The sequence below is a fragment of the Neoarius graeffei genome, chromosome 2 (genome assembly GCF_027579695.1).
Source record: "Neoarius graeffei isolate fNeoGra1 chromosome 2, fNeoGra1.pri, whole genome shotgun sequence".
In the NCBI taxonomy this organism is placed as follows: domain Eukaryota; kingdom Metazoa; phylum Chordata; class Actinopteri; order Siluriformes; family Ariidae; genus Neoarius; species Neoarius graeffei.
In genome coordinates, this window is record NC_083570.1 from 85,240,775 (window position 1) to 85,267,589 (window position 26,815).

At 40.4% G+C, this 26,815-nt stretch overlaps 2 protein-coding genes across 4 annotated transcripts in view; one reads left to right on the forward strand and one right to left on the reverse strand.

The window, feature by feature from the left end:
* Positions 1-14,608, forward strand: part of nipsnap3a (nipsnap homolog 3A (C. elegans)) — a 27,081-nt gene extending 12,473 nt beyond the window's left edge. Inside the window, exons 4-6 of the mRNA XM_060915108.1 lie at positions 4,546-4,695; positions 5,281-5,367; positions 11,887-14,608. Coding sequence (XP_060771091.1) covers positions 4,546-4,695; positions 5,281-5,367; positions 11,887-11,963 — 314 coding nt within the window. The 3' untranslated portion in view covers positions 11,964-14,608. The remainder of the gene's footprint in view (positions 1-4,545; positions 4,696-5,280; positions 5,368-11,886) is intronic.
* abca1b (ATP-binding cassette, sub-family A (ABC1), member 1B) overlaps positions 13,637-26,815 on the reverse strand; it is a 64,722-nt gene continuing 51,543 nt past the window's right edge. For all 3 annotated transcript variants that reach the window (XM_060915107.1, XM_060915105.1, XM_060915106.1), the window contains exons 30-47: positions 26,482-26,766; positions 26,238-26,376; positions 25,543-25,623; positions 25,282-25,451; positions 24,727-24,904; positions 24,508-24,623; positions 24,270-24,414; positions 23,979-24,102; positions 22,605-22,734; positions 22,384-22,504; positions 22,216-22,278; positions 22,022-22,128; positions 21,791-21,932; positions 18,839-18,973; positions 18,373-18,476; positions 17,176-17,268; positions 16,712-16,955; positions 13,637-15,926 (exon numbers count right to left, since the gene is read on the reverse strand). In XM_060915107.1, coding sequence (XP_060771090.1) covers positions 15,783-15,926; positions 16,712-16,955; positions 17,176-17,268; positions 18,373-18,476; positions 18,839-18,973; positions 21,791-21,932; positions 22,022-22,128; positions 22,216-22,278; positions 22,384-22,504; positions 22,605-22,734; positions 23,979-24,102; positions 24,270-24,414; positions 24,508-24,623; positions 24,727-24,904; positions 25,282-25,451; positions 25,543-25,623; positions 26,238-26,376; positions 26,482-26,766 — 2,521 coding nt within the window. In that variant the 3' untranslated portion in view covers positions 13,637-15,782. The remainder of the gene's footprint in view (positions 15,927-16,711; positions 16,956-17,175; positions 17,269-18,372; positions 18,477-18,838; positions 18,974-21,790; positions 21,933-22,021; positions 22,129-22,215; positions 22,279-22,383; positions 22,505-22,604; positions 22,735-23,978; positions 24,103-24,269; positions 24,415-24,507; positions 24,624-24,726; positions 24,905-25,281; positions 25,452-25,542; positions 25,624-26,237; positions 26,377-26,481; positions 26,767-26,815) is intronic.

Consider the following 26,815-nt stretch of genomic DNA (forward strand, 5'->3'; position numbering starts at 1 on the left):
GTTACCTCGCCTGGGATGGAGTCCACCGGGGATGAGGTATTGTTTTCGATGGGGTGTTTTTTGGGTTTTTTTTGTTAGCAACATTACAGGAAAACAGGTGGACCAATCTTCCTGAAACTTTCAGTATAGATGGGCATTGGTCTCAAATAGAACCTCCAACATTTTGAGGGCCATCCGGTCAAGGTCACCAAAAAGGTCAAAATCTTTTTTTTTTTTTTTGGGGGGGGGGGTAATATCTTCCTTCATAGTCATCATATTTACTTCAAACCAATTCCAACATGTTCATCTTTCAATTCTGCTTCCATTGATATGCTACATGATGGAGTATCTCTAGTTTTCTTTCAAACTTGTTTGTTTGTGTGCGTCTGTCTGTTAACAATCTAGCGTCTAGACGGTTGCACCGATTGACTTGACTTCAGATTTTAAGGGTAGGTGGGCAATGGCCCGTAGATTACCTGATTAAATTTTGGGGGTAATGGGATCAAGATGAAGGTCAAGGTCACCGGAAAGGTCAACCTTTTGGTCAAAACATTTTTCTATTATAACTTAAACAGTTGCCGATAGAAAGATGTTTACTATTATGAGCATATAGGAACTCCCATATGGCCTTTTATTTGGCACCATGATCTTTGACCTTAAGTGACCTTGAAAGGTCAAACTCAAGGTCACGGATTTTCATAGGACTATAGCCTGACAGCTGATGATTGAGAAATATTACCATTATCAGCATATAGGTATTAAAAAAAGTGCTACCGGGTGAGGTTTGTTTTGCCTGGCAACACTTGTTAGGAATTGAGTTCTGAATGGAAAGACCGAAGCGTTGTAAATGTTCTGATTGTTTGGACGTTGGAGATCCACAAAGTGTTCTAAGAAATTGCTGACAGCACCTTTGATGATTTGTTGATGGAGCTGTTCTGTACTACATAACATGTATGCATATGTTTCTGATAGCCAGATGCACAGTGAGAATGTGTTGGGGTCTAGTCAGTGAAAGTGTTTTATGACCGTGAATGACTGGGATTAAGGTTAAACATATAAACATCCTGCTTATCTAAACTGTGGGTGGTAGAAATGGGCAACTGGACTTGCTTGAAGATTCTTGAAAACGTTTCACCTCTCGTCCAAAAGGCTTCCTCAGTTCTCAGAACTGAGGAAGCCTTTTGGACGAGAGGTGAAACGTTTTCAAGAATCTTCAAGCAAGTCCAGTTGCCCATTTCTACCACCCACAGTTTACTATGACCTGGATGATTTGAGAATCTTCACAGACATCCTGCTTATCTGTGGAGGAATGCATGTTTGTACTGTGACCTATCGCAAGAATGGGTCAGCAATGCTTACACTTGTGAATTATAGTTAACATAATGGTTCTTATGTCTGACTGATAGATAAAACAGAATTATTTCAGCAATAGATCAGGCAGATTGTAACAGACAAGTACAGTGGTGCTTGAAAATTTGTGAACCCTTTAGAATTTTCTATATTTCTGCATAAATATGACCTAAAACATCATCAAATTTTCACACAAGTCCTAAAAGTAGATAAAGAGAACCCAGTTAAACAAATGAGACAAAAATATTATACTTGGTCATTTATTTATTGAGGAAAATGATCCAATATTACATATCTGTGAGTGGCAAAAGTATGTGAATCTCTAGGATTAGCAGTTAATTTGAAGGTGAAATTAGAGTCAGGTGTTTTCAATCAGTGGGATGACAATCAGGTGTGAGTGGGTGCCCTGTTTTATTTAAAGAACAGGGATCTATCAAAGTCTGATCTTCACAACACGCGTTTGTGGAAGTGTATCATGGCACGAACAAAGGAGATTTCTGAGGACCTCAGAAAAAGCGTTGTTGATGCTCATCAGGCTGGAAAAGGTTACAAAACCATCTGTAAAGAGTTTGGACTCCACCAATCCACAGTCAGACAGATTGTGTACAAATGGAGGAAATTCACGACTACTGTTACCCTCCCCAGGAGTGGTCGACCAACAAAGATCACTCCAAGAGCAAGGCGTGTTGCTTAGAAGTTACCCCAGTGTAACTTCTAAGCAAATGAAGGCCTCTCTCACATTGGCTAATGTTCATGAGTCCACCATCAGGAGAACACTGAACAACAATGGTGTGCATGGCAGGGTTGCAAGGAGAAAGCCACTGCTCTCCAAAAAGAACATTGCTGCTCATCTGCAGTTTGCTGAAGGTCACGTGGACAAGCCAGAAGGCTATTGGAAAAATGTTTTGTGGATGGATGAGACCAAAATAGAACTTTTTGGTTTAAATGAAAAGCGTTATGTTTGGAGAAAGGAAAATGCTGCATTCCAGCATGAGAACCTTATCCCATCTGTGAAACATGATGGTGGTAGTATCATGGTTTAGGCCTGTTTTGCTGAATCTGGGCCAGGACGGCTTGCCATCATTGATGGAGCAATGAATTCTGAATTATACCAGCAAATTCTAAAGGAAAATGTCAGGACATCTGTCCATGAACTGAATCTCAAGAGAAGGTGGGTCATGCAGCAAGACAACGACCCTAAGCACACAAGTCGTTCTACCAAAGAATGGTTAAAGAAGAATAAAGTTAATGTTTTGGAATGGCCAAGTCAAAGTCCTAACCTTAAAGGTCATAGGCAAGGGTCGGAGGCGAAACGTAGAATATCAACTTTATTGTCTAGAAGAACGACCCAAAAAGTGAATTAAGTCTTCCTGGTGTCTAATTTGCACCCTAAAATTGAATAAAAATGGTTAAAATATACTGTTTTGCCCAATTTCCAAAGGTTTGTTTACATCTCACTTATGCGCACTTTCACCACCATGGGACCGTCATTGTGACGTCATTCAAGCCAAACAGGCTGGGAGCAGTTCTGTGTTTACTTGCGAACCAAGCACACGTGTACGGACTTTGGTCGTGAGAGGTTGTGTAAGATGTCTGAAAGCGATAGCGATTTTGAAGTAGGAACTCTCCAGATTAAATATCGAGAGGTGAAACCGTATATGTATGAACCTATGGCCGTTGCGAAGCAAACGGTGAACGTGGCTCACTGGTTTGAGCGTGCGGCCTCGGAATCGAACAGCGACTTGGCCGACTCTGATCGCGGTGACCCCGGACCTCAACAAGACTTGCTCCCAAAACGATTTATCCTGGTAGTTATGATAAATTCTTACTTTCATAATAATACTAAATAAGAGCCCTTTTGAAGAATAATTAAACCGCCCTCCCTAGTGGATATAGGGAACAATTACTTGACAGTGCGCCGGTAGGCCACATTAGCCTGCCATCCACGGCATTATACTATTTATAGCCGACTCTGAGTGAGGAAATATCCCTTTGTCTCATTTCCACAATGATTGTACAGGATCCTTCAGGATTCTTGACTTGTCAATTGCAAGCAAAGGTAAATATGTTTACCTCTAATCTTTTCCTTTTTGCTTGAGCATTGCTGGTCCGTTTCGTCTTTGCTTGATTTTGTTTCACGCGCACAATCCACTCTCTACGCCTCATCTCCTCTTCTGGAAAAAAAACAACCCTCTAGCTTCATGCACACAACCCACTCACTCCGCCTCTTCTCCTTTTTCGGAAAAAGCAAACCCTCTCGCTCCGCCTCTTCCCCTCTTCCAGAAAAAGCCAATGCACTCTGTCTCTTCTCCTCTCTCAGAAAAAGGTAAAAACTTCTTCCTGAACTGGTCCCATTGTTACAGTTCACTGTACATGGTTTTTCTTTGGAAATTCCCGAACACACGTCTGCACTCAAGCCGAACGGCAATGCAAGTAAACGGAAGTGGACTCAACTCAGTTTGTTTGTCTTGAATGACGTCACGCTCTGAGTGGTCACGAAAATCGCTGAACAGAAATTCGCCACGATCCGCACTAACTTATTTTAATTATTACTTATTAACAATACTTCTTGGGACCAGAAGAAAAATACAGAGGGTTTTTTAACATATAAAGTTTCAAATGTGCATAAATTGAAAACCGTTGCCTATGACCTTTTAATCCAATCGAAATGTTGTGGAAGGACCTGAAGCGAGCAGTTCATGTGAGGAAACCCACCAACATCCCAGAGTTGAAGCTGTTCTGTACGGAGGAATGGGCTAAAATTCCTCCAAGCCGGTGTGCAGGACTGATCAACAGTTACCGCAAACGTTTAGTTGCAGTTATTGCTGCACAAGGGGGTCACACCAGATACTGAAAGCAAAGGTTCACATACTTTTGCCACTCACAGATATGTAATATTGGATCATTTTCCTCAATAAATAAATGACCAAGTGTAATATTTTTGCCTCATTTGTTTAACTGGGTTCTCTTTATCTACTTTTAGGACTTGTGTAAAAATCTGATGTTGTTTTCGGTCATATTTACGCAGAAATATAGAAAATTCTAAAGGGTTCACAAACTTTCAAGCACCACTGTATTTTATCAGTATTTTACCAATTATAAATATCTTGGAAATACTTCTACTCCAAGCACTCTACATACTGACTGACTTGTAGTTTTGATTTGGTTCAATCACTAGTAAATAAAATGCTGTATGATATATATTCCCCCCCCCAGGTGTGTATGAGCTGGTGTCATTCCAGATGAAACCAGGAGGTCCAGCAGTGTGGAGTCATAGTTTTCAGGCAGCAGTGTGCACCCACACAGCTCCAGGATATGCTCACGCAGTGGGTGTTTTCCACTCGGAGTTTGGACTGCTCAATAGACGTGAGTGTGATTCAACGTTTTTCAAACTGTAGGTGAGATTTAGCCCATGGAAGCTTTGTCTGGCTCATCAGGGATTACATTACATTGTGGCTGAAAGTTTTATCTTTACTACCATACATCGATGTCAACTTATGGCAATTTGAAAATATCTGTTTCTATTAAAGGTGTAGTTTGTAATTTATAAGCCCTCTGCTATATACAAGGCAAATTACAAATGCAATGAAAACATTGACAAGGTGTCCTCGTTCTTTTAACTCCACCCTGCTGGTGAAGCTATGTGCAAATTGGTTGCTTTTTAAGGAAAGTCGGCAGAGTGGAGTTTTAGCTGTGGGCGGAGGTAATTTCTCAGCTGGTAAAACCAAACTATCCTAAAATTAAATAACTAGTCAGATCCATTCCATGTTGATATCGAGAATCACATTTTTCTGATGTATCTTTTGAATGACAAATATAAACCAGTCTTGAAATCCTTTAAGCATTACAAACAGCAGGTACCGTAGATTTCAAATTTCCCTGAACAATTTTGTATTTAAAGTATATAGAGGCGTCTCATTCTATGATGTATTATCTCTGTGTGTACTGCAGTGCATGTTCTCTGGTGGTATGAGAGCGCAGATTATCGTGCAGCAATAAGACACAAAGCCCATGGTGATGCAAGGGTTGTGACTGCAGGTAACACCTCTCTGTTCACAAAATGCCTTTTCCTACTGCCTGATCTACAACCCCGATTCCAAAAAAGTTGGGACAAATTGTAAATAAAAATGGAATGCAATGATGTGGAAGTTTCAAAATTCCATATTTTATTCAGAATAGAACATAGATGACATATCAAATGTTTAAACTGAGAAAATGTATCATTTAAAGAGAAAAATAAGGGGATTTTAAATTTCATGACAACAACACATCTCAAAGTTGGGACAAGGCCATGTTTCCCACTGTGAGACATCCCCTTTTCTCTTTACAACAATCTGTAAACGTCTGGGGACTGAGGAGACAAGTTGCTCAAGTTTAGGGATAGGAATGTTAACCCATTCTTGTCTAATGTAGGATTCTAGTTGCTCAACTGTCTTAGGTCTTTTTTGTCGTATCTTCCGTTTTATGATGCGCCAAATGTTTTCTATGGGTGAAAGATCTGGACTGCAGGCTGGCCAGTTCAGTACCCGGACCCTTCTTCTACACAGCCATGATGCTGTAATCATTGGTGTAGTGGAGATTTTTAAAGTGGGGGTACGCGATTCGTGACGTCATCGATTTGATATCATGTCAGAAGTGGTAGCCTTTGTTTGGTCACCTATGTTTGGTATGAATGATTTGTATAAATGTTGCGTTCTTTTAACAACACAAGAGGGCACAAGAAGACACTTTTTTTCAGACATTTTTATGTGTGCAATTTTCATTCGTGTTTGTCAGTACAGCCCAACTGTTATGGCGAAAAGCTGCGGTTTATTTTGTCTCCAATAAACATGCCGAAATGGCTAAAGAGGAACAAATTCGCCTTCTCCTTCCGAATGCATCGTCGTAGACAGCACCACTCTGCTGCTGGAACTCAACATAAACCTTACATAGGTTTAACATGGACTATCAGGCGTGAAGCCAAAATATTGGAAATTATGATACACAAACACCTTTGTTCATGTTCGATTCATGTTCATTTGAGCCGAGCTGCATTCGGAATTCGATATTTTTACTAGCCTACTTACTGCCGTGGCAACAGCTACAGCATGTGTCCAGAAGTTCAAAAAAAGTCACGTCACTCACTCACATCGCATACAAACCAGCAATGGGCTGAAATTTATTATAAAAGGCACCAATCGAATAAATCAAGCATTTAGTCTGGCGCGATTGAGGCACCTGCGTATACAAAATACATGACATGCAGCCATTGGGTTAAGCCCTACCATGCACTCCTTCTTAAAGACTTGAGTATTTCTTTAAATTTGTCATTTCACATTTTTGGATGTACAACAAAACACTAAACAGGAAGGCCACAAAGATTATGAATTTCAAATCATATATATAATACAGTATGTGGTGAAATTATCCGCGTAAGGATGACCAGGCAGGCGATTATATCAGTTCTGTTGCCCTCTCGGTGCTGCTACCATGAACGCCCGGAAATCACACACGCGCACGCGCGCACAGAGAGAGGGAGAGAGAGAGACCCTACTGTTATTATTAGGCTATTCAAAATCATAGGCCTATACTGAGCAAAAATCGCATTAGAACTTCAAAGATCATAAAGCATTAAACCGACAGATGGCGGAGTCAACCGTTTACATAATTCTAATATCTCGGCTGCGTTTAGAATGCATTCTACTTTGCGTCGCTACGTTTTACGTAACGTTCGATTGGGGGGGCATTGATGATGAGCACAAAGGCACGTGTCACTTACTGTAGAGCGTATAAACTCCGGCCATTGAATGACAGTTTTTTTTTTTTTGAATCTCACCTCGGGAGAAGTGGGTGGACGGCGTACCACGCCCACTACACCCCTGGCTGTAATTGATGCAGTATGTGGTTTGGCATTGTCATGTTGGAAAATGCAAGGTCTTCCCTGAAAGAGACGTCGTCTGGATGGGAGCATATGTTGCTCTAGAACCTGGATATACCTTTCAGCATTGATGGTGTCTTTCCAGATGTGTAAGCTGCCCACGCCACACGCACTAATGCAACCCCATACCATCAGAGATGCAGGCTTCTGAACTGAGCGCTGATAACAACTTGGGTCGTCCTTCTCCTCTTTAGTCCGAATGACACGGCGTCCCTGATTTCCACAAAGAACTTCAAATTTTGATTCGTCTGACCACAGAACAGTTTTCCACTTTGCCACAGTCCATTTTAAATGAGCCTTGGCCCAGAGAAGACGTCTGCGCTTCTGGATCATGTTTAGATACGGCTTCTTCTTTGAACTATAGAGTTTTAGCTGGCAACGGCAGATGGCACGGTGAATTGTGTTCACAGATAATGTTCTCTGGAAATATTCCTGAGTCCGTTTTGTGATTTCCAATACAGAAGCATGCCTGTATGTGATGCAGTGCCGTCTAAGGGCCCGAAGATCACGGGCACCCAGTATGGTTTTCCGGCCTTGACCCTTACGCACAGAGATTCTTCCAGATTCTCTGAATCTTTTGATGATATTATGCACTGTAGATGATGATATGTTCAAACTCTTTGCAATTTTACACTGTCGAACTCCTTTCTGATATTGCTCCACTATTTGTCGGCGCAGAATTAGGGGGATTGGTGATCCTCTTCCCATCTTTACTTCTGAGAGCCGCTGCCACTCCAAGATGCTCTTTTTATACCCAGTCATGTTAATGACCTATTGCCAATTGACCTAATGAGTTGCAATTTGGTCCTCCAGCTGTTCCTTTTTTGTACCTTTAACTTTTCCAGCCTCTTATTGCCCCTGTCCCAACTTTTTTGAGATGTGTTGCTGTCATGAAATTTCAAAATGTCTCACTTTCGACATTTGATATGTTGTCTATGTTCTATTGTGAATACAATATCAGTTTTTGAGATTTGTAAATTATTGCATTCTGTGTTTATATATAATTTGTACTTTTGTCCCAACTTTTTTGGAATCGGGGTTGTAACATGTAACAGCAAATCTGATTAACTCCTCACATGGGACGAGAGATGTCGTTAATTCCATGCCACTACTCATTAAAGGGGCCAGCTCAGCGTTCCCAGAATCCAATTTATTGTTTTTGTTTAGATGTAGGCCATTGTGTGCAAGCAAAACCTCCACAAATTCACTATTGGTGAGCCCTTCAAAATCCATCTCAAACTTTTTCTTCATCCACATGTCCTACATGGAAGTTTTGAACACCACATGCTCAATATTTTCTTTCCTTTGTGGCTTCCCACGAGACGGCTGAGGCCAGTTCCGGTCCATTACAACAGAATAAGAACAACTTTTATTCATCACACGTACACTTGTGAAATTCCTCTCTGCATTTAACAGATCTGAAGCAGAGTTTTTTTTTTTTCTTTTCCTTCAGAAAAAAATTTATGTACACTGGTGCTTGAAAGTTTGTGAACCCTTTAGAATTTTCTGTATTTCTGCATAAAGATGACCTAAAACATCATCAGATTTTCACACAAGTCCTAAAAGTAGATAAAGAGAACCCAGTTAAACAAATGAGACAAAAATATTATACTTGGTCATTTATTTACTGAGGAAAATGATCCAATATTACATATCTGTGAGTGGCAAAAGTATGTGAACCTTTGCTTTCAGTATCTGGTGTGACCCCCTTGTGCAGCAATAACTGCAACTAAACGTTTGCGGTAACTGTTGATCAGTCCTGCACACCGGCTTGGAGGAATATTAGCCCTTTTAAGTTCGTTTCTTAGACAAGGATATTTTTTAAGCTTGTTACCTCGTTAACAGTTTCGGCGAGAATCTCCCGCCGCCTTCAGAAACAGTCACCAGATGTCGAGTGGTGACGTGCTTTATCAGCTGATGTTGCGTGCAGGAGGCGTGAACGTCCCGCCCAATTTGACAGGTAGTCCACGCCTCCTGCTGTCAGGTCGCTCCTGCAGGACGGCGCTCCAGGTGTGCGACAGTGCATACGCTCCCTCGTCCCGGTTCATCGTCCTCTGCGCCCGCTTGCGTATCTCCACTGCCTCTAAAATCCAACGCTGGAATCTATTTTCTTCAGCGCGAATGACTCTGGCCTCTTCCCAATTCATTATGTGATTTTGCCGTTTGCAGTGGTCTGAAATGGCTGATTTTAGGTTTTCTTGGTGTGCTTTTTCTTTTTCGGATCTTGTGAGTCTTCTTGTTGTTTCTTTTTCACATTCTAATTGGTGTTCTTTCCTTCGAGTATGGAAGCATCTGCCCGTTTCACCAATATAGACTTTATTACATGAACGGCAAGGGATTTCATAGATGACGTTGCATTTATTGTCCAGTTGTATTTTGTCTTTGGGGTGAACTAGCAGCTGTCGGAGTTAAAAAACTGCCAATATCCACCGTGGGCAATTCGGAAAGGGAAATTACAGACACAAATAAAAGAAAATAAACAAACAAGAAAAAACACCGAAAAAACAAACCGGGGCTTTGTCACACTACCGTACATAAAAGGAGTCACAGAACGCATCCAACGATCCATGAGGAAATACCACATCAACACCCCGGTCAAACCATACAAGAACCTCCGACAGCTGCTAGTTCACCCCAAAGACAAAATACAACTGGACAATAAATGCAACGTCATCTATGAAATCCCTTGCCGTTCATGTAATAAAGTCTATATTGGTGAAACGGGCAGATGCTTCCATACTCGAAGGAAAGAACACCAATTAGAATGTGAAAAAGAAACAACAAGAAGACTCACAAGATCCGAAAAAGAAAAAGCACACCAAGAAAACCTAAAATCAGCCATTTCAGACCACTGCAAACGGCAAAATCACATAATGAATTGGGAAGAGGCCAGAGTCATTCGCGCTGAAGAAAATAGATTCCAGCGTTGGATTTTAGAGGCAGTGGAGATACGCAAGCGGGCGCAGAGGACGATGAACCGGGACGAGGGAGCGTATGCACTGTCGCACACCTGGAGCGCCGTCCTGGAGGAGCGACCTGACAGCAGGAGGCGTGGACTACCTGTCAAATTGGGCGGGACGTTCACGCTTCCTGCACGCAACATCAGCTGATAAGGCACGTCACCACTCGACATCTGGTGACTGTTTCTGAAGAAGGCGGGAGATTCTCGCCAAAACTGTTAACAAGGTAACAAGCTTAAAAAATATCCTTGTCTAAGAAACGAACTTAAAATATTTGTAATAGTTAGACATAATGAACATCCACTACGTACGGAATATTAGCCCATTCCTCCGTACAGAACAGCTTCAACTCTGGGATGTTGGTGGGTTTCCTGACATGAACTGCTCACTTCAGGTCCTTCCACAACATTTCAATAGGAATAAGGTCAGGACTTTGACTTGGCCATTCCAAAACATTAGCTTTATTCTTCTTTAACCATTCTTTGGTAGAACGACTTGTGTGCTTAGGGTCGTTGTCTTGCTGCATGACCCACCTTCTCTTGAGATTCAGTTCATGGACAGATGTCCTGACATTTTCCTTTAGAATTCGCTGGTATAATTCAGAATGCATTGTTCCATTAATGATGGCAAGCCGTCCTGGCTCAGATGCTGCAAAACAGGCCCGAACCATGATACTACCACCACCATGTTTCACAGATGAGATAAGGTTCTTATGCTGGAATGCAGTGTTTTCCTTTCTCCAAACATAACGCTTTTCATTTAATCCAGAAAGTTCTATTTTGGTCTCATCCTTCCACAAAACATTTTTCCAATAGCCTTCTGCCTTGTCCACGTGATCTTTAGCAAACTCTAGACGAGCGGCAATGTTCTTTTTGGAGAGCAGTGGCTTTCTCCTTGCAACTCTGCCATGCACACCATTGTTGTTCAGTGTTCTCCTGATGGTGGACTCATGAACATTAGCCAATGTGAGAGAGGCCTTCAGTTGCTTAGAAGTTACCCTGGGGTCCTTTGTGACCTTGCCGACTATTACACGCCTTGCTCTTGGAGTGATCTTTGTTGGCTGACCACTCCTGGGGAGGGTAACAATGGTCTTGAATTTCCTCCAATTGTTACACAATCTGTCTGACTGTGGCTTGGTGGAGTCCAAACTCTTTAGAGATGGTTTTGTAACCTTTTCCAGCCTGATGAGCATCAACAACGCTTTTTCTGAGGTCCTCAGAAATCTCCTTTGTTCGTGCCATGATACACTTCCACAAACATGTTGTGAAGATCAGACTTTGATAGATCCCTGTTCTTTAAATAAAACAGGGTGCCCACTCACACCTGATTGTCATCCCATTGATTGAAAACACCTGACTCTAATTTCACCTTCAAATTAACTGCTAATCCTAGAGGTTCACATACTTTTGCCACTCACAGATATGTAATATTGGATCATTTTCTTCAATAAATAAATGACCAAGTATAATATGTTTGTCTCATTTGTTTAACTGGGTTCTCTTTTATTTACTTTTAGGACTTGTGTGAAAATTTGATGATGTTTTAGGTCATATTTATGCAGAAATATAGAAAATTCTAAAGCGTTCACAAACTTTCAAGCACCACTGTATGTATGTGGGAGATTGTTTTTATACATACATACGTACATGCATGTGTATATGTTTTGTGTTTTCTCAACAGTGCGTGAGAGTGTAGCCTACCTGGAGTCGCAGAGGAACAAGCTGTTATTTCCCTGCTCCTACTCACCTCTAAAGTGAACGTTTATTCTTGCTTGATACTACTGGTGATCAGCTTTTGCCATCCATCCACTGATTTATTGAGCGCTTAATGTAGAGTTACACAGGTCTCGGCTTATTTGGACAGGTGTGTGCTGGACTCCTTCAGCGGTTCATTGGTTTGCTTATGTTTCTGTCTTATCAATATGTGCTTGACCTTGTATGAACTGACAGTAATCAGGCATCTATTCTACTGTTTTCTGAGTTTCCTTTCTCTCATTTTCTTGACTCATTGCATTCAAAATTTCTCATCGCTTTCAGCAGTGGTCCTGGTATGTCTGGCCTGAGGGAACCCTTCACACGATTGAAATTTGAACATTTCTACTGTTCAGTTCTGGAAACTTTATCTATTCCTGACCGGAAATATATTTCTTAACCAGAATTTTGGTTCACCTCAAAAGTACAGATTGAGAAAATGCATTTAAAGGTTTGAGTCTAACCTCACATGAGGCACATCAGAGATTTTTGACAGCTGGTATCAGATTACAACCTGAAATGACACTAAACTATCCCAAAAACGTCATCAAATTGTGATATTGTTAGGCAGACATTGATTGTTTTTACCACTACACTTCTTAAACTTACTCCTTACACATGATCTTTGCCAAGGCCAGATTAAAAAGTAAATAAAAACATTTCCAAGTCATTTTTAGTTTGTACAGTGGTACTAGTCAAACGTTTGGACACATCTGCTCCTTCACATGTTTTTTCTTCCGCTTTATGAGGTCGTCACCTGGAATGCTTTTCAGTTAGCAGGTAAGCCTCATCAGAAGTTAATTAATGAAATTTATTACCTTCTTAATGCATTTGAGATCACAGTAAATAGCCCTATTCCACAACTGTAGTAATCTTTTACATCAAGAACCGCTCAACTAAGTCAAGGTAAATGACATCCATCATTACTTTGACATGAAGTGTTTTTTAATTAATAAAATAAACCACTGAATTAGGTGTGTCCAAACTTTTGATTGGTACTGTATGTTTATGGTTTCATTAAGTTGACGTGTCTGTATTATCGGCTAAAATCCCCAGTCATGTCCTAAACCTGATCTTTTCATTTTCCAAAATTTTCAGTCACAGTGACACCTGATTTCTTTTTCTTGGACTACCACGCTCACTGGTAGAAGTGTTACTAATTTGACTTTATTAATAGTTCTCATCACATTAAGCAGAACTTAAGTGGTCTCTTAATTTTTTTTTTTCATAGCTGTGTATATGTATATTCAAAATAATCTAATTCTTGCAACATAATATGCTGGATAGACTTTTTTTTTAAATATATAAAGGTTACATTTAACTGTAAAACTTAAAGGTGGCTGTTATAGCATGGTAATAAGAGCAAACAGGAGTGATTTGTTTTAAATACACTTATTCAGTATTCACATTTGCTGACTTAGTATTTTCTGGTTGTAGGTGCTGAGCTTTTATGTTCAGCATTTATCTTAATCCGAAGTAAATTCACATTTGTAGCTTATGCATATATGCAGTTTCAGTGTAATTCTTTATATTGAGAAGATCGAGCAGTTTGATTCCTCAAGCATATACAACCCCAATTCCAAAAAATTTTGGGACACTATGTAAAACATAAATAAAAACAATGTATATTTGCAAATCACGAAAACCTTATTTCATTGAAAGTAGTACAAAGACGAATGTTGAAACTGAGAAATTTTATTATTTTTTGAAAAATACAAGTATATGCTCATTTTGAATTTGAGGTCAGCAACACATTTCAGAAAAGTTGGAACGGGCATGTTTATCACTGTGTTGCATCACATCTACTTTTAACAACACTAAATGTTTGGGAACTGAGAACCTATTGCTGTAGTTTTGAAAGAGAGATGTTGTCCCATTCTTGCCTGATATAAATTTCAGTTACTTAACAGTTTGGGGTCTCCTTCATCGTATTTTCGCTTCATAATGCACCAAATGTTTTAAATGGGAGACAGGTCTGGACTGCAGGCAGGCCAGTTTAGCACCTGGACTCTGTTACTACAGAGCCATGCAGTTTTAATATGTGCAGAAAGCAGTTTGGCATTGTCTTGCTGAAAGAAGGAAGGCCTTCCCTGAAACGCAGCATCCCAACTTTTTTGGAATTGGGGTTGCAAAATTGTTGCGTTTCATTGTTGTTTGTGAGTGTGCAACTATATCAAATTCTGCTTTTTTTTTTTTTTTTTAAATGATTGTGAATTTGCAAAGAAAAGTGCAAAAGTTGCATCTCATGATTTATGGGTTAACAAGTAAAATCTACTTTCTTTTATAAAAAAAAATATTTTTAAAAAATGGAGTCATGCAAAATGTCAATGACCCAAGACTAAAATAATCAGTAACCGTTTGAAAGGAAGTTTTCTAAAACACTGATTTGAATAAAGCAATGCATCAGTTTGGGCAGACGTATAACAGATAGTTTAAGAAGAGCCTACATTTAATGCCATCTTCATTTCTCTTCAAGGTTTGCAGAGCGATGCACCACAGTGATGGAGATGATTAAACATTTACGAATCTTTCAGCCCGTAATGAATACAAAATTATGTTGATTTGTCATTTTAATGTGTATTGTACAGAGTAATAGATGTTCCACAGCCATTTTCAATAAATCTGAAATGTAAACTGTATTAAATAAGGAATGTTGCTATGATGAAATTATTTCAGTTTATCTGGAAAAACGTGGAGGTAAAACAAAAACGTGGGATGGTTTTTTTTTTTTGTCTGTGGTTTTTTTCCGCTTGTGGAAAATCCAGTGCAAAAAGATTTAATAAATTTTAAAATCAACACAGTCAGTAAAGTGCTAGGACTGAAAGGATGGACACTAGCCATTCTTTCTCTTAGACCAGTGAGAAGTTTTCTTCCACAATACTGATGGCTCACTAGGTAGTGTACGCTTATACTTGATCCATAACACTGACTTCTTTTGGGTATACCAGAAAGATCAGATGTCTGATACCTATTCCATGATTAGTGAGGCTTTAAAGGCCATACGCCTGTTCAAAACTTCAGTGTTGTGTAGGAAGGCCCTCTTTTCAGTCGTCTGTTGAGCTTTTGTATTTGCTGAGGTATACATTATATTCTGTGACTGAAACTGTGCCTCAACTAAAGTTGCTCTTCTTTAATTAAAAACATACAAAAGGCACACTTTACAGTAATTCCCTCACTTAGCATTAAACACTTTGCTTCTCTCAGACCACAGCATCGAAAGCTAACGTGAAGCACTGTTTCCAAGCATATTAAACGTAATAATAATGCCACATTGGACTTTAAAAAAATGGCAAATTATTGTTGGTTCATAAATAAAGGCACATATTAATACAAAATCAAATTACCAGCAGTTTACCTTTTGGCAGCACAAATGATTCTTCATGTTATTTCTAGTACAAATAAGAAAAAGACCCTGAATTTTTTTTTTTACCATCATTTGCAAGCCAATATTACACATTGTGCTTGAAAAATTTGTCAACTCAGACATTTCAAAAATAACGGCATAAAAACAGGCCTTTTGGTCCTGATTGTACAAGAACAAATTGATTGAAATATTCAAGTTTCACTCACACTCATCTGGACTTGGGCATAGTGATCCAGACCTCACTGAGCTACAGTACATCCAGACGGAACTTGTTCTCTTTTTGCATTGACTTGCATCAAGTTTCTCAACTACTGCATCTGTGCCAGCGTACTCCAGCAGGCCTTACGTGGCTCACGGAGCAAATCGTTTATCAGACTGCAGTTCAAAGACACAAATGGCAAGGTGAAATGTGTGAATTTTACTGGCTCCAGGTAACTCCTAGTAATAAGAGAGTCTTTGGCTCAAACGAAGCTCTCCTTGTGGTTCTCCTCATCCTTTAGAGTGTCTGGCAGGCTGAGCAGAGGAATGTTCACTTTTGCCTCTTTACGCCGTATGGAGTGGTCGCAGTGATCATCACTTTGGTCCTTGGCAAAGTTAACAAACACCTACGAGAGACGGATTCACATTTAAGTACAAGTATTTTGAAAAAAGTAATGATTCTTGTCAAAGAAGTTCTTTCTTCATCCCATAGGGACACCACTGATGACATTTTAACAGTCCATCATTGGTGTGTCTATGGCATTTAAGCTTGGCAGACCCCATCGCTTTCCAAGCTTGACAAATGGACAATTTAGAGTAGCCAGTTAACCAAAGTGCATGTCTTTGGACTGTGGGGGAAACCGGAGCACCTGGAGGAAACCAACACAGACACAGGGAGAACATGCAAACTCCACACACAAAGGCCCCCGTTGGCCACTGGGCTTGAACCTAGAACATTCTTGCTGTGAGGTGACAGTGCTAACCACTACACCACCGTGCCGCCCCCAAAGAAGTGCTTTAGAGATTTAAAAAAAAAAAAAGGGACTATATCTATATAGCAGTGAGCTTCTGGATCTACTGAAATTGTCAGTATTGCATATACGGTGATGGGACTGTAATTTGCTCTGCCTGCATTAAAAGGTGCAGTTTGTAAAATTTATATTGTAATTTATATCCTAAATTACGTTTGTAGACCTGTAATATAATCTAATTACATATTTCCAAACATAACTTTGTTTTGCAAAAAACTGTACTTTGCAATACTGCTGCATTGAGTCTCACAAGATTCTTCATTGTAGGCATTTCTGGCACAGAATTTACTAATGTTATGATTACGTAATGTTTATAATTCAAAGACCTTCCTGTATGCACCCACTATTTTAAATGCTTTTTTTGAGAGGCTAAATCTCACCTGGTCCAGTGTGGTCTGGGAAACGGAGTAATCCTCAATCTGGAGGAAATCTTTGTGTTTGGCAAGAATGCTGAAGATGTGAGCGAGGGAGGACAGGGATGAGGGCAGCTGGTACTGCAGCATATTTCTGTGTTTCTCCTTCAGTATACTGCCAGGTAGCTCAAGTTCAATAAACTTCATCACAGGCTGCAGGTCTGGTTCGGGTCCTGCCACCCTCAGGATGATGGTGTATCCATCACCAAACCTATACAAGGAGGAACACAGAGAGAGAGAGAGAGAGAGATCTGTGTTAGACTAAATGTAGATGGAATAAACGGGGTCCAGAGAATCACATCAGACCTCTCTGATCTCCGGTCTTTATAAACCTAGAGGATATCAGGTACTAAATTTGCATGTTATAAATATTTACAAACTCAGTGGACTGGTTATAATGTACGGTAAATCCCATGATATTGATCTCGCACCTGTTTTTCAGATGCTGGACGCTTCCTAGACACTTGAATCTGCCATTTACCATGATGGCCATCCTGGTGCACAGAGCCTCACACTCCTCCATGCTGTGTAAAAATAGAGCGAAGATTAACATGTCATGTGGACCTTCTCTCCCTTGCTGTTAGGGTTGGAGTTAGGGTTGCTATGTCAGAAGAACAGCTGGATAATAGCGAATGAACTGAATGCCCTTGAGTAGGAACCATAAATAAGCTCTATATAGCCCACATCCAACCAGATTCATGATTTTGCTTACTATAAGTAAGATCTTGGGTTATTAGAAAATACTGTTTACATGATAAGATTTTATTTGGGAGGTTTTAATTAGACAGGCATCAAAACAGATGTTACTGACAATTTTTGAAGAAATACTAGTGTTTTTCAGTCTATACCTCCTCTATATCTATCTGTAGTGTATGTGTGTGTATAGATGACTGCAACAAACATGTTCCCCTGCACTAAAAAACAAACAAAAAAAACATTAATCAAACTCAATTATAATGGAAGCCTAAGGGCAGTTGTTTGGGCACTCAGTTAAAGTCTGTGTAGAGCATTTTGTTGAACACTTCAATAATTTCTTCAGTCGAAGTTATTTGTACGTTAAGCTAAATCGGTAAAATTAATTCTTTCCGAAATGGGACTACTGTTTCATATTTTCATATTAGTTCTCAGTTTTAGTCTGATGGCACATGGATATCATAAAAACACTAAAAAGGAAAGTATCTATCTATCTATCTATCTATCTATCTATCTATCTATCTATCTATCTATCTATCTATCTATCTTTTCTCCAGTGTGGAAATGTTATCTAAAACTGCATAAAATTAGCTTTGGTAAGTCGTTCTGTCATCCGCTCATCAAGACCTTTATTGTTAAAGTGGAACAGTTACAGTTTTGGATTGACTGATGACCCACTGCTTTTAGACTTCCATTATTAAAAGAGTTTTGAGTAAGCAGTTGTTTCTTTATTTTTTCAGTGTAGGCAAACATGCTGACATCCTTGTTCACATAGATCCTGAAGATAGTGAATAGATTAGATTAGATTAGATTAGATAAAGAATGCTGGAGTACTCTGTTATACATATCAGCTGTTTGTACAGTCCTGTTTGTAGACCTACTGTTGATCAGTTCTCATTTAGGGTCAAAAACCTGAGAGTGAACAGATGCAGTACCTGTGTGAAGTCAGCACGACGGAGCGCCCCGCCTTGATGACGCTGTGGATGCAGTTCCACAGAGCTCTGCGGGCCTTGGGGTCCATCCCAGTTGTGGGTTCGTCCTGGGACAGACAACACACATACTCTAATTAGCCCACAGATTTAATACGAAGACACACTGAAGGTCAGCACATGTAAAAAGATCTAAAACCTTTACTAATGATATTCTGATTTAAAGATTAAGTGTGCATGTTAGAAATACCAAACTAGACCTAATGTTAGAAAACAATTTGTTCATCCTAATCCTTTTCTCTTATTGAGTGGTCACTCAAATCTCAGCTGAGAGTGCAACAAAATATTCATCACAGGAATCCGGCCTGTGTTGTTTTTGTTATCAAGAGCTTCACACACTGAGCGCATGATCACTCAGAGTGAGAAAACAGTATGAACTGATTTTGCAAGCTATGGAGGAGTGTGTACATACCAGAAAGACCACTGGTGGGCCTCCAATGAGGGCCATGGCTGTAGAGAGTTTGCGCATGTTGCCCCCGCTGTAGCTTCCAGCTGCTTTGTCAGCATATTTTATGAGGCCCAGCATGCGGATGCCCCACTCAGCCACCTAGCAAAGAGATAGTTTTTATTCCCTTTGTTTTCTTAGGGCTATTATTATTATTATTATTATTTTGTAGTAGTACAACCCCGATTCCAAAAAAGTTGGGACAAAGTACAAATTGTAAATAAAAACGGAATGCAATAATTTACAAATCTCAAAAACTGATATTGTATTCACAATAGAACATAGACAACATATCAAATGTTGAAAGTGAGACATTTTGAAATTTCATGCCAAATATTGGCTCATTTGAAATTTCATGACAGCAACACATCTCAAAAAAGTTGGGACAGGGGCAATAAGAGGCTGGAAAAGTTAAAGGTACAAAAAAGGAACAGCTGGAGGACCAAACTGCAACTCATTAGGTCAATTGGCAATAGGTCATTAACATGCCTGGGTATAAAAAGAGCATCTTGGAGTGGCAGCGGCTCTCAGAAGTAAAGATGGGAAGAGGATCACCAATCCCCCTAATTCTGCGCCGACAGACAGTGGAGCAATATCAGAAAGGAGTTCGACAGTGTAAAATTGCAAAGAGTTTGAACATATCATCATCTACAGTGCATAATATCATCAAAAGATTCAGAGAATCTGGAAGAATCTCTGTGCGCAAGGGTCAAGGCCGGAAAACCATACTGGGTGCCCGTGATCTTCGGGCCCTTAGACGGCACTGCATCACATACAGGCATGCTTCTGTATTGGAAATCACAAAATGGGCTCAGGAATATTTCCAGAGAACATTATCTGTGAACACAATTCACCGTGCCATCCGCCGTTGCCAGCTAAAACTCTATAGTTCAAAGAAGAAGCCGTATCTAAACATGATCCAGAAGCGCAGACGTCTTCTCTGGGCCAAGGCTCATTTAAAATGGACTGTGGCAAAGTGGAAAACTGTTCTGTGGTCAGACGAATCAAAATTTGAAGTTCTTTATGGAAATCAGGGACGCCGTGTCATTCGGACTAAAGAGGAGAAGGACGACCCGAGTTGTTATCAGCGCTCAGTTCAGAAGCCTGCATCTCTGATGGTATGGGGTTGCATTAGTGCGTGTGGCATGGGCAGCTTACACATCTGGAAAGACACCATCAACGCTGAAAGGTATATCCAGCTTCTAGAGCAACATATGCTCCCATCCAGACGACGTCTCTTTCAAGGAAGACCTTGCATTTTCCAACATAACAATGCCAAACCACATATTGCATCAATTACGGCATCATGGCTGCGTAGAAGAAGGGTCCGGGTACTGAACTGGCCAGCCTGCAGTCCAGATCTTTCACCCATAGAAAACATTTGGCGCATCATAAAACGGAAGATACGACAAAAAAGACCTAAGACAGTTGAGCAACTAGAATCCTACATTAGACAAGAATGGGTTAACATTCCTATCCCTAAACTTGAGCAACTTGTCTCCTCAGTCCCCAGACATTTACAGACTGTTGTAAAGAGAAAAGGGGATGTCTCACAGTGGTAAACATGGCCTTGTCCCAACTTTTTTGAGATGTGTTGTCATGAAATTTAAAATCACCTAATTTTTCTCTTTAAATGATACATTTTCTCAGTTTAAACATTTGATATGTCATCTATGTTCTATTCTGAATAAAATATGGAATTTTGAAACTTCCACATCATTGCATTCCGTTTTTATTTACAATTTGTACTTTGTCCCAACGGGCGGCACGGTGGTGTAGTGGTTAGCACTGTCGCCTCACAGCAAGAAGGTCCGGGTTCGAGCCCCGTGGCCGGCGAGGGCCTTTCTGTGCGGAGTTTGCATGTTCTCCCCGTGTCCGTGTGGGTTTCCTCCGGGTGCTCCGGTTTCCCCCACAGTCCAAAGACATGCAGGTTAGGTTAACTGGTGACTCTAAATTGACCGTAGGTGTGAATGTGAGTGTGAATGGTTGTCTGTGTCTATGTGTCAGCCCTGTGATGACCTGGCGACTTGTCCAGGGTGTACCCTGCCTTTCGCCCGTAGTCAGCTGGGATAGGCTCCAGCTTGCCTGCGACCCTGTAGAACAGGATAAAGCGGCTACAGATAATGAGATGAGATGAGACTTTGTCCCAACTTTTTTGGAATTGGGGTTGTAGTAGTAGTAGTTGTTATGTGGCTGCCAGCACTAGGGGGCAGTGTTGCATTTATCAAAAATAGCAGAATGTACAAAACTCAAACAAGGGTTAAAAGTCTCAGGGTTCTCAAGAAGATAAAAGAAGCAAAGTACTGAATGAAAAAAAATAATGATTTTGTGGTTTGCCCTGTATTTGAGTGTCAAAATTTGTCTTGCACTGACAGTCACCGTCACAAGGGGGCAGTGTTGCATCTACTAGACCAACAGAACGTCTGGAACTCAACAAGAAGTTAAAAAAAAAGAAAGTGGTAGAGATGGTGGCTAAAAGAAGCAAAGTACTAATGATAAAGAAAAATTGTTCTTTACACTGTACTTGAGGACAATATTCCACCCATTTGCCTGATTATCTTTCACGTTTTCACACCTTGGACCCTACGTTACAACAGCACGGTTCCACTAATCTGTTTTTCTGTCGTTTTTATACAGGCACACAGAGGTCATGCCTCCTTCACTGGGATCGACAGGTGCAGTCTTCAAACTTTGTAACTAACAGAGTACAGTAATGAAGTTCTATCAGCTGTAATGTGAAGACGGAGAAGCTGGAATTATTAGAAACGGGTATAACATCAAACCATTCTGCCAACCAATCCTCCAACAGCTTCATTTTGCGAATACCAATTAGATTGACTCTTGCAGATTGACTTTTCCACGAACTTTGCACAAGTGCAGATCGGCACTCCATATTTTACAGTCGGATTATGCACTCACCTCACACACTTCCCCTTCAGGAACCCCACGAAGGATGGCATAGAACTCCAGGTGCTCTCTGCCTGTCAGCAGATCGTTGATGGCATCAAACTGAGGGCAGTACCCCATGTTCTGATGTACCTCATCTATTTCCCTGAGTATACTGAAAGCCAGAAAGATTGAGAAGATTTGGTTAATATTTTTATTACAATTTCTATATTAAAGTGTTAAAGAAAGGTATTTATGTTTTACCTTTTCCTAGCTAGGAATGCTTCTCCACTGGTGACTGGAGAATCTCCTGTCAGCATTTTAAAGGTACTGGTCTTCCCAGCTCCATTCACTCCAAGCAGACCAAAGCACTAATGGAAAAAAGGATAGAGGTCAAAGTTATGATCTGCCAACAGTCAGCTAATACAGCAAACAGGAAGTAGTTGCAGGTTTCTCACCTCTCCTGGAGGAATTCCCACACAAAGCCTATCCACAGCAGGCTTTTTCTTCCATTCATATACCTGTACAGCAAAAATGCATTATGATTAAGGCACCGTTTAATCACTCAGATTTTTCTACAACACTATATAGAACTTGTGCTTAAAAATAAATAATCTTTGCCAGACCTTTGTGAGCTCTCGGAGCTCAAGGATGTCTCCTTGTCCTGCTCCACTGATGATCCTCTGCCGTTCCCTGGCAACGTCTTCATCTTCCTCCCCAATTGGACTCAGCTTAGGACGAAGAGCTCTGCACAGCCACCAGGAACAGATAGTCAATTAAATGATTTAACAATGACCTCACTAAGATGCTGACATTTTAACGAAATTTGGATGAAAATGATGCTCACCTGGGTTTGATAAAGAAGCGGTACTGGATGAGGACAGTGATAATGAAGAAGACCACTCCTTCCACTGCCATGGCAAACAAATTCTTACCCACCATATCCCACTCCAACGGGGAGCGGAAATGATTCTCTCCTATATCCAAAAACGGACCAAAATGTCAGAATTTTACACACACACACACACACACACACACACACACTACAAAAGTCTTTGGAATATGTAAAGAAATGCTGTAGACCAAAACTGGCTTAAAAAATAATGAAATGAAATGTTTCAACATTAAAAAAAGTACTATAAACAGCAGTAAGCCATAATAAATGAAACAAAGTCAGTATTTGGTACGAGACGACTCTTTGCTTTCAAAAAAATAGTAGTCTCAGGTAAACGATTGCAGTTTTGTAAGGAAATGAGCTGTAGGTTTTACTGAGCATCTTGCAGAACCAGCCACAGTTCTTCTGGACACTTTGACTGTCACACTCGCTTCTTAATTTTGCAGCAAAACCCGGGAGCCTTCATTATGTTTTCTTTTTTTAATCTGAAAAGCGGTCTCTTATGTAATATGCTGCGCAAAAACAAACTTTTTTTCCTGTAACATTTAATTTTGTGCTGGAAAACGAATGTTTGGACTCGAAAATGTTTTTGTACTGACTCGATAATGCAGAAGTCTCATTCTCATCTCATTATCTGTAGCCGCTTTATCCTGTTCTACAGGGTCGCAGGCAAGCTGGAGCCTATCCCAGCTGACTACGGGCGAAAGGCGGAGTACACCCTGGACAAGTCGCCAGGTCATCACAGGGCTGACACATAGACACAGACAACCATTCACACTCACATTCACACCTACGGTCAATTTAGAGTCACCAGTTAACCTAACCTGCATGTCTTTGGACTGTGGGGGAAACCGGAGCACCCGGAGGAAACCCACGCGGACACGGGGAGAACATGCAAACTCCGCACAGAAAGGCCCCCGCCAGCCACGGGGCTCGAACCTGGACCTTCTTGCTGTGAGGCAACAGCGCTAACCACTACACCACCGTGCCGCCCCAGAAATTAACATTTTATTTACAATTATTTAATTTGTCCAATTACTTTTGAGCCCCTGAAATGAAGGGATTGTGTTTAAAAAATGCTTTAGTTCCTCACATTTTTATGCAATCATTTTGTTCAACCCAATGAATTAAAACTGAAAGTCTGAACTTCAACTGCATCTGAATTGTTTTGTTCAAAATTCATTGTGGTAATGTACAGAACCAAAATTAGAAAAATGTTGTCTCTGTCCAAATATTTATGGACCTAACTGTAAATATATTTGGGGTATCTTTTGTTGCCAACTAGATCTCTGCATCAGAAATGTGCAATAAACAAGTTATTCATACCAAATCTCTCCAGAGCATCAGCCATGGCCTGATTCTTCACCATGTCAATCAAGCCTCGTCCCAGACAGAAGTGAGGGAAAATCAGCAGCACGTTCTTCAGCATGTCATTGATGCCACCAATTTCCTAAAGAGAGAGCAACACATGATTTGAGAGTCAGTCATCTTTTTGGTTTTGATTACCAGGCATATTTTTATCAATGCTATTTTAAGCACTGCACAAAATTGCAAATGTGTTTTCAAGTTTATAAGTAAACCTTTGACTTGGTCAAAGCTGAAGAAAAGAACACTTACATCACCACCAAACAACTCCAGAACAAAAGTGGACACACTTCCATTGATCCCAATCAGTATGTTGACGCTGGTTAGGACAACGTACGCAGTGCTGGGGATCTTGAACAGGAAGGAGGCTGGGTACATCAGAGGTGTGATGGACCATCTAAAAGAAGGAGAGGACATTCATCATCATAACGTTCCTGTTTATTCTGTACATTTATTTCAAAATCATAGATTGTACTGAGGTCTCACTCACCCATACAGAAGCAGCAAAAGGGCGAGTACTGGCAGATTGGTCGCAGACACATAGGCTTTTTGTTGGAAGCACACAAAGATGATTATGACCAGGGTTGCTGGGACAATGTAATTGCACTGAAATGGAAAAGAATATGCTCTGAAAAACTGATACTCTGAACGACAAATTTTTCAAAGCATAGAAAGCGCAAATAAAAAAAAACCTAAAAAACAAACATACCATATCCCAGATAAAAGTGGCCACCCAGTAGAGATATGGCTGTACTCCGCTGATAAACTGCATGTGCTTGGCCTTACTCACACGTTCTTGGATAAGAAAGACAACAAAGCTAGCAGGGACAAATGACATAGCGAAGATAACGCAGATAGACACCAACACGTCCACTGAGGTTGTCACCCTGAAAGAAAACATGTTTGGAATATGTAAGGCAGGGGTGTCAAACCTGATCCATAAAGGGCCTTGTGGCTGCAGGTTTTCATTCCAGCCATGCAGCAGCACAACTGACTTGGCTCATTCAATCAACTGAACTGTCTTCACACAGTCAAATACTTGCAGCCACACCCACCCTTGATTAAAGGGTGGGTGTGTCAGTTGATTGAATAAGCCAAATCAGGGTGCTGCTGCATGGCTGGAATGAAAACCTGCAGCCACACGGCCCTTTATGGATCAGGTTTGACACCCCTGATGTAAGGAATCTAGTTACATTTATTTATACAGAAACCTACAATATTTGAATTATTAAACGAAGCAGAAAAAATGTTCATGATCACTCACAGTGCCACCTGGGAGATCTGCTCTTTGGTAAGGTTCAGAGGGTGATTGTAGACAGTGATGCCATATTTGCTTGGGTTCTCCCCTGGAGGCAGATTGGCTCGCAGAATACCATTGTTCATCACGTTGAGGAAGGACCCGATGCTGTGCCAGCCCTTATTATTGAACCAGATCTGAGAAGAAATTAAACATGAATCAATTCCTATTCTTGGGGTCTCAGAAATTAAAATTAAACAGACCACCCAGGTGACTATTATAACTCACCTTCACATTACTTTTGGTGTCTAAGCCATTGATGAAAGCAGAGAGACTGTTTAGAAAGCGATCAGCTGCTGTCCCTGAGTTCTATATAAAAAGGAAAACCCATGTTATTAGCTACTGAGTTAATCAGTGAGTATGAATGATATGATTTGTGGATAATTAACAATTATTCCGTGAAATCGAGTCGTACATGAGTTGATAACCGACGAGGCTTTTAGCGCTGAGTCGGCTGTAAGCCATGTCCGATGAGATTAAGCAGAATAATTGTTTTATTCTATCCACATTCACTGGATTTTGAGAAACAGAGCATTTTTATTTTTTGCAAATTTGATAAACAAAAACTTTATACAAAACGTCCGACAAAATAATTTCTGCTTAGAATGTAAACAAACCGGCGAAATGACAGGAGCAATTTGTGGAAAATGCTATAATAATAATAATTCTTGAAAAATAAAAAAAAGATACGTTCTTATCATCAAAAACTTTCATTTCATATTTGTTGCTTTTTTGTATTTTTGGGGTTTTGTTTTCAAGTAAAGATTTTATTTCGTCCTTGGTTGGTTCAGCAAAACACTCCGCCATTTTGTTTTTCTCTACTCACGGTATATGAGCTGATAGCCTAGTAGTAGAGTAGCCAATCAGAGTGCGCGACTGCTCATATCCAGTGAATGTGGATAGAATAAAAATAATTAGCTTACCTTCTGCAGCTGGAATATTTCCCTCACTCGAGAAATAGCATCATCAATCTCCTGAGCAGGCGGGAGAATCTGAGTGCTTCTGGCACCCAGTGAGAAACCTCCATATCTGAACTCATTCACCCAGACCTTGTTCTTCAAACTTGAATAAAGCAAATGTAACAACATTAATACTTTTCAGAGAAAGTACTGACAATGAGAATGACTGAGTGCCCCAAAATGTCCAAACTGTTCAAACAAATAGTACCTTTTGCCAATGATTTGCGCATAAGTCTTCACTAGGTAGTCAGAGATGTTTCGTCCAGTCAGGTTTTGAAGTGTGTCCCTGTGACTGATCTTTATCTGCGGAGGTGGAAGGCCTCCAGCACCAGGAGGGCATTCTGGGAGCAGCTTCTTCTTGCCACTACAGCTACACTCACACTCTGGCGATGGGTTTTCCATGGTCCAGTTTGCATTCTGGAACACCTCCTGCACATTTTCTGTGACCTCTGGTATGGACCAATCCTCATCACCCATAGTACAAGGAACATCTCTGCAGGCATGATAGCACAGGGTAAAGTTAGTAATTCTGGATAAATAAG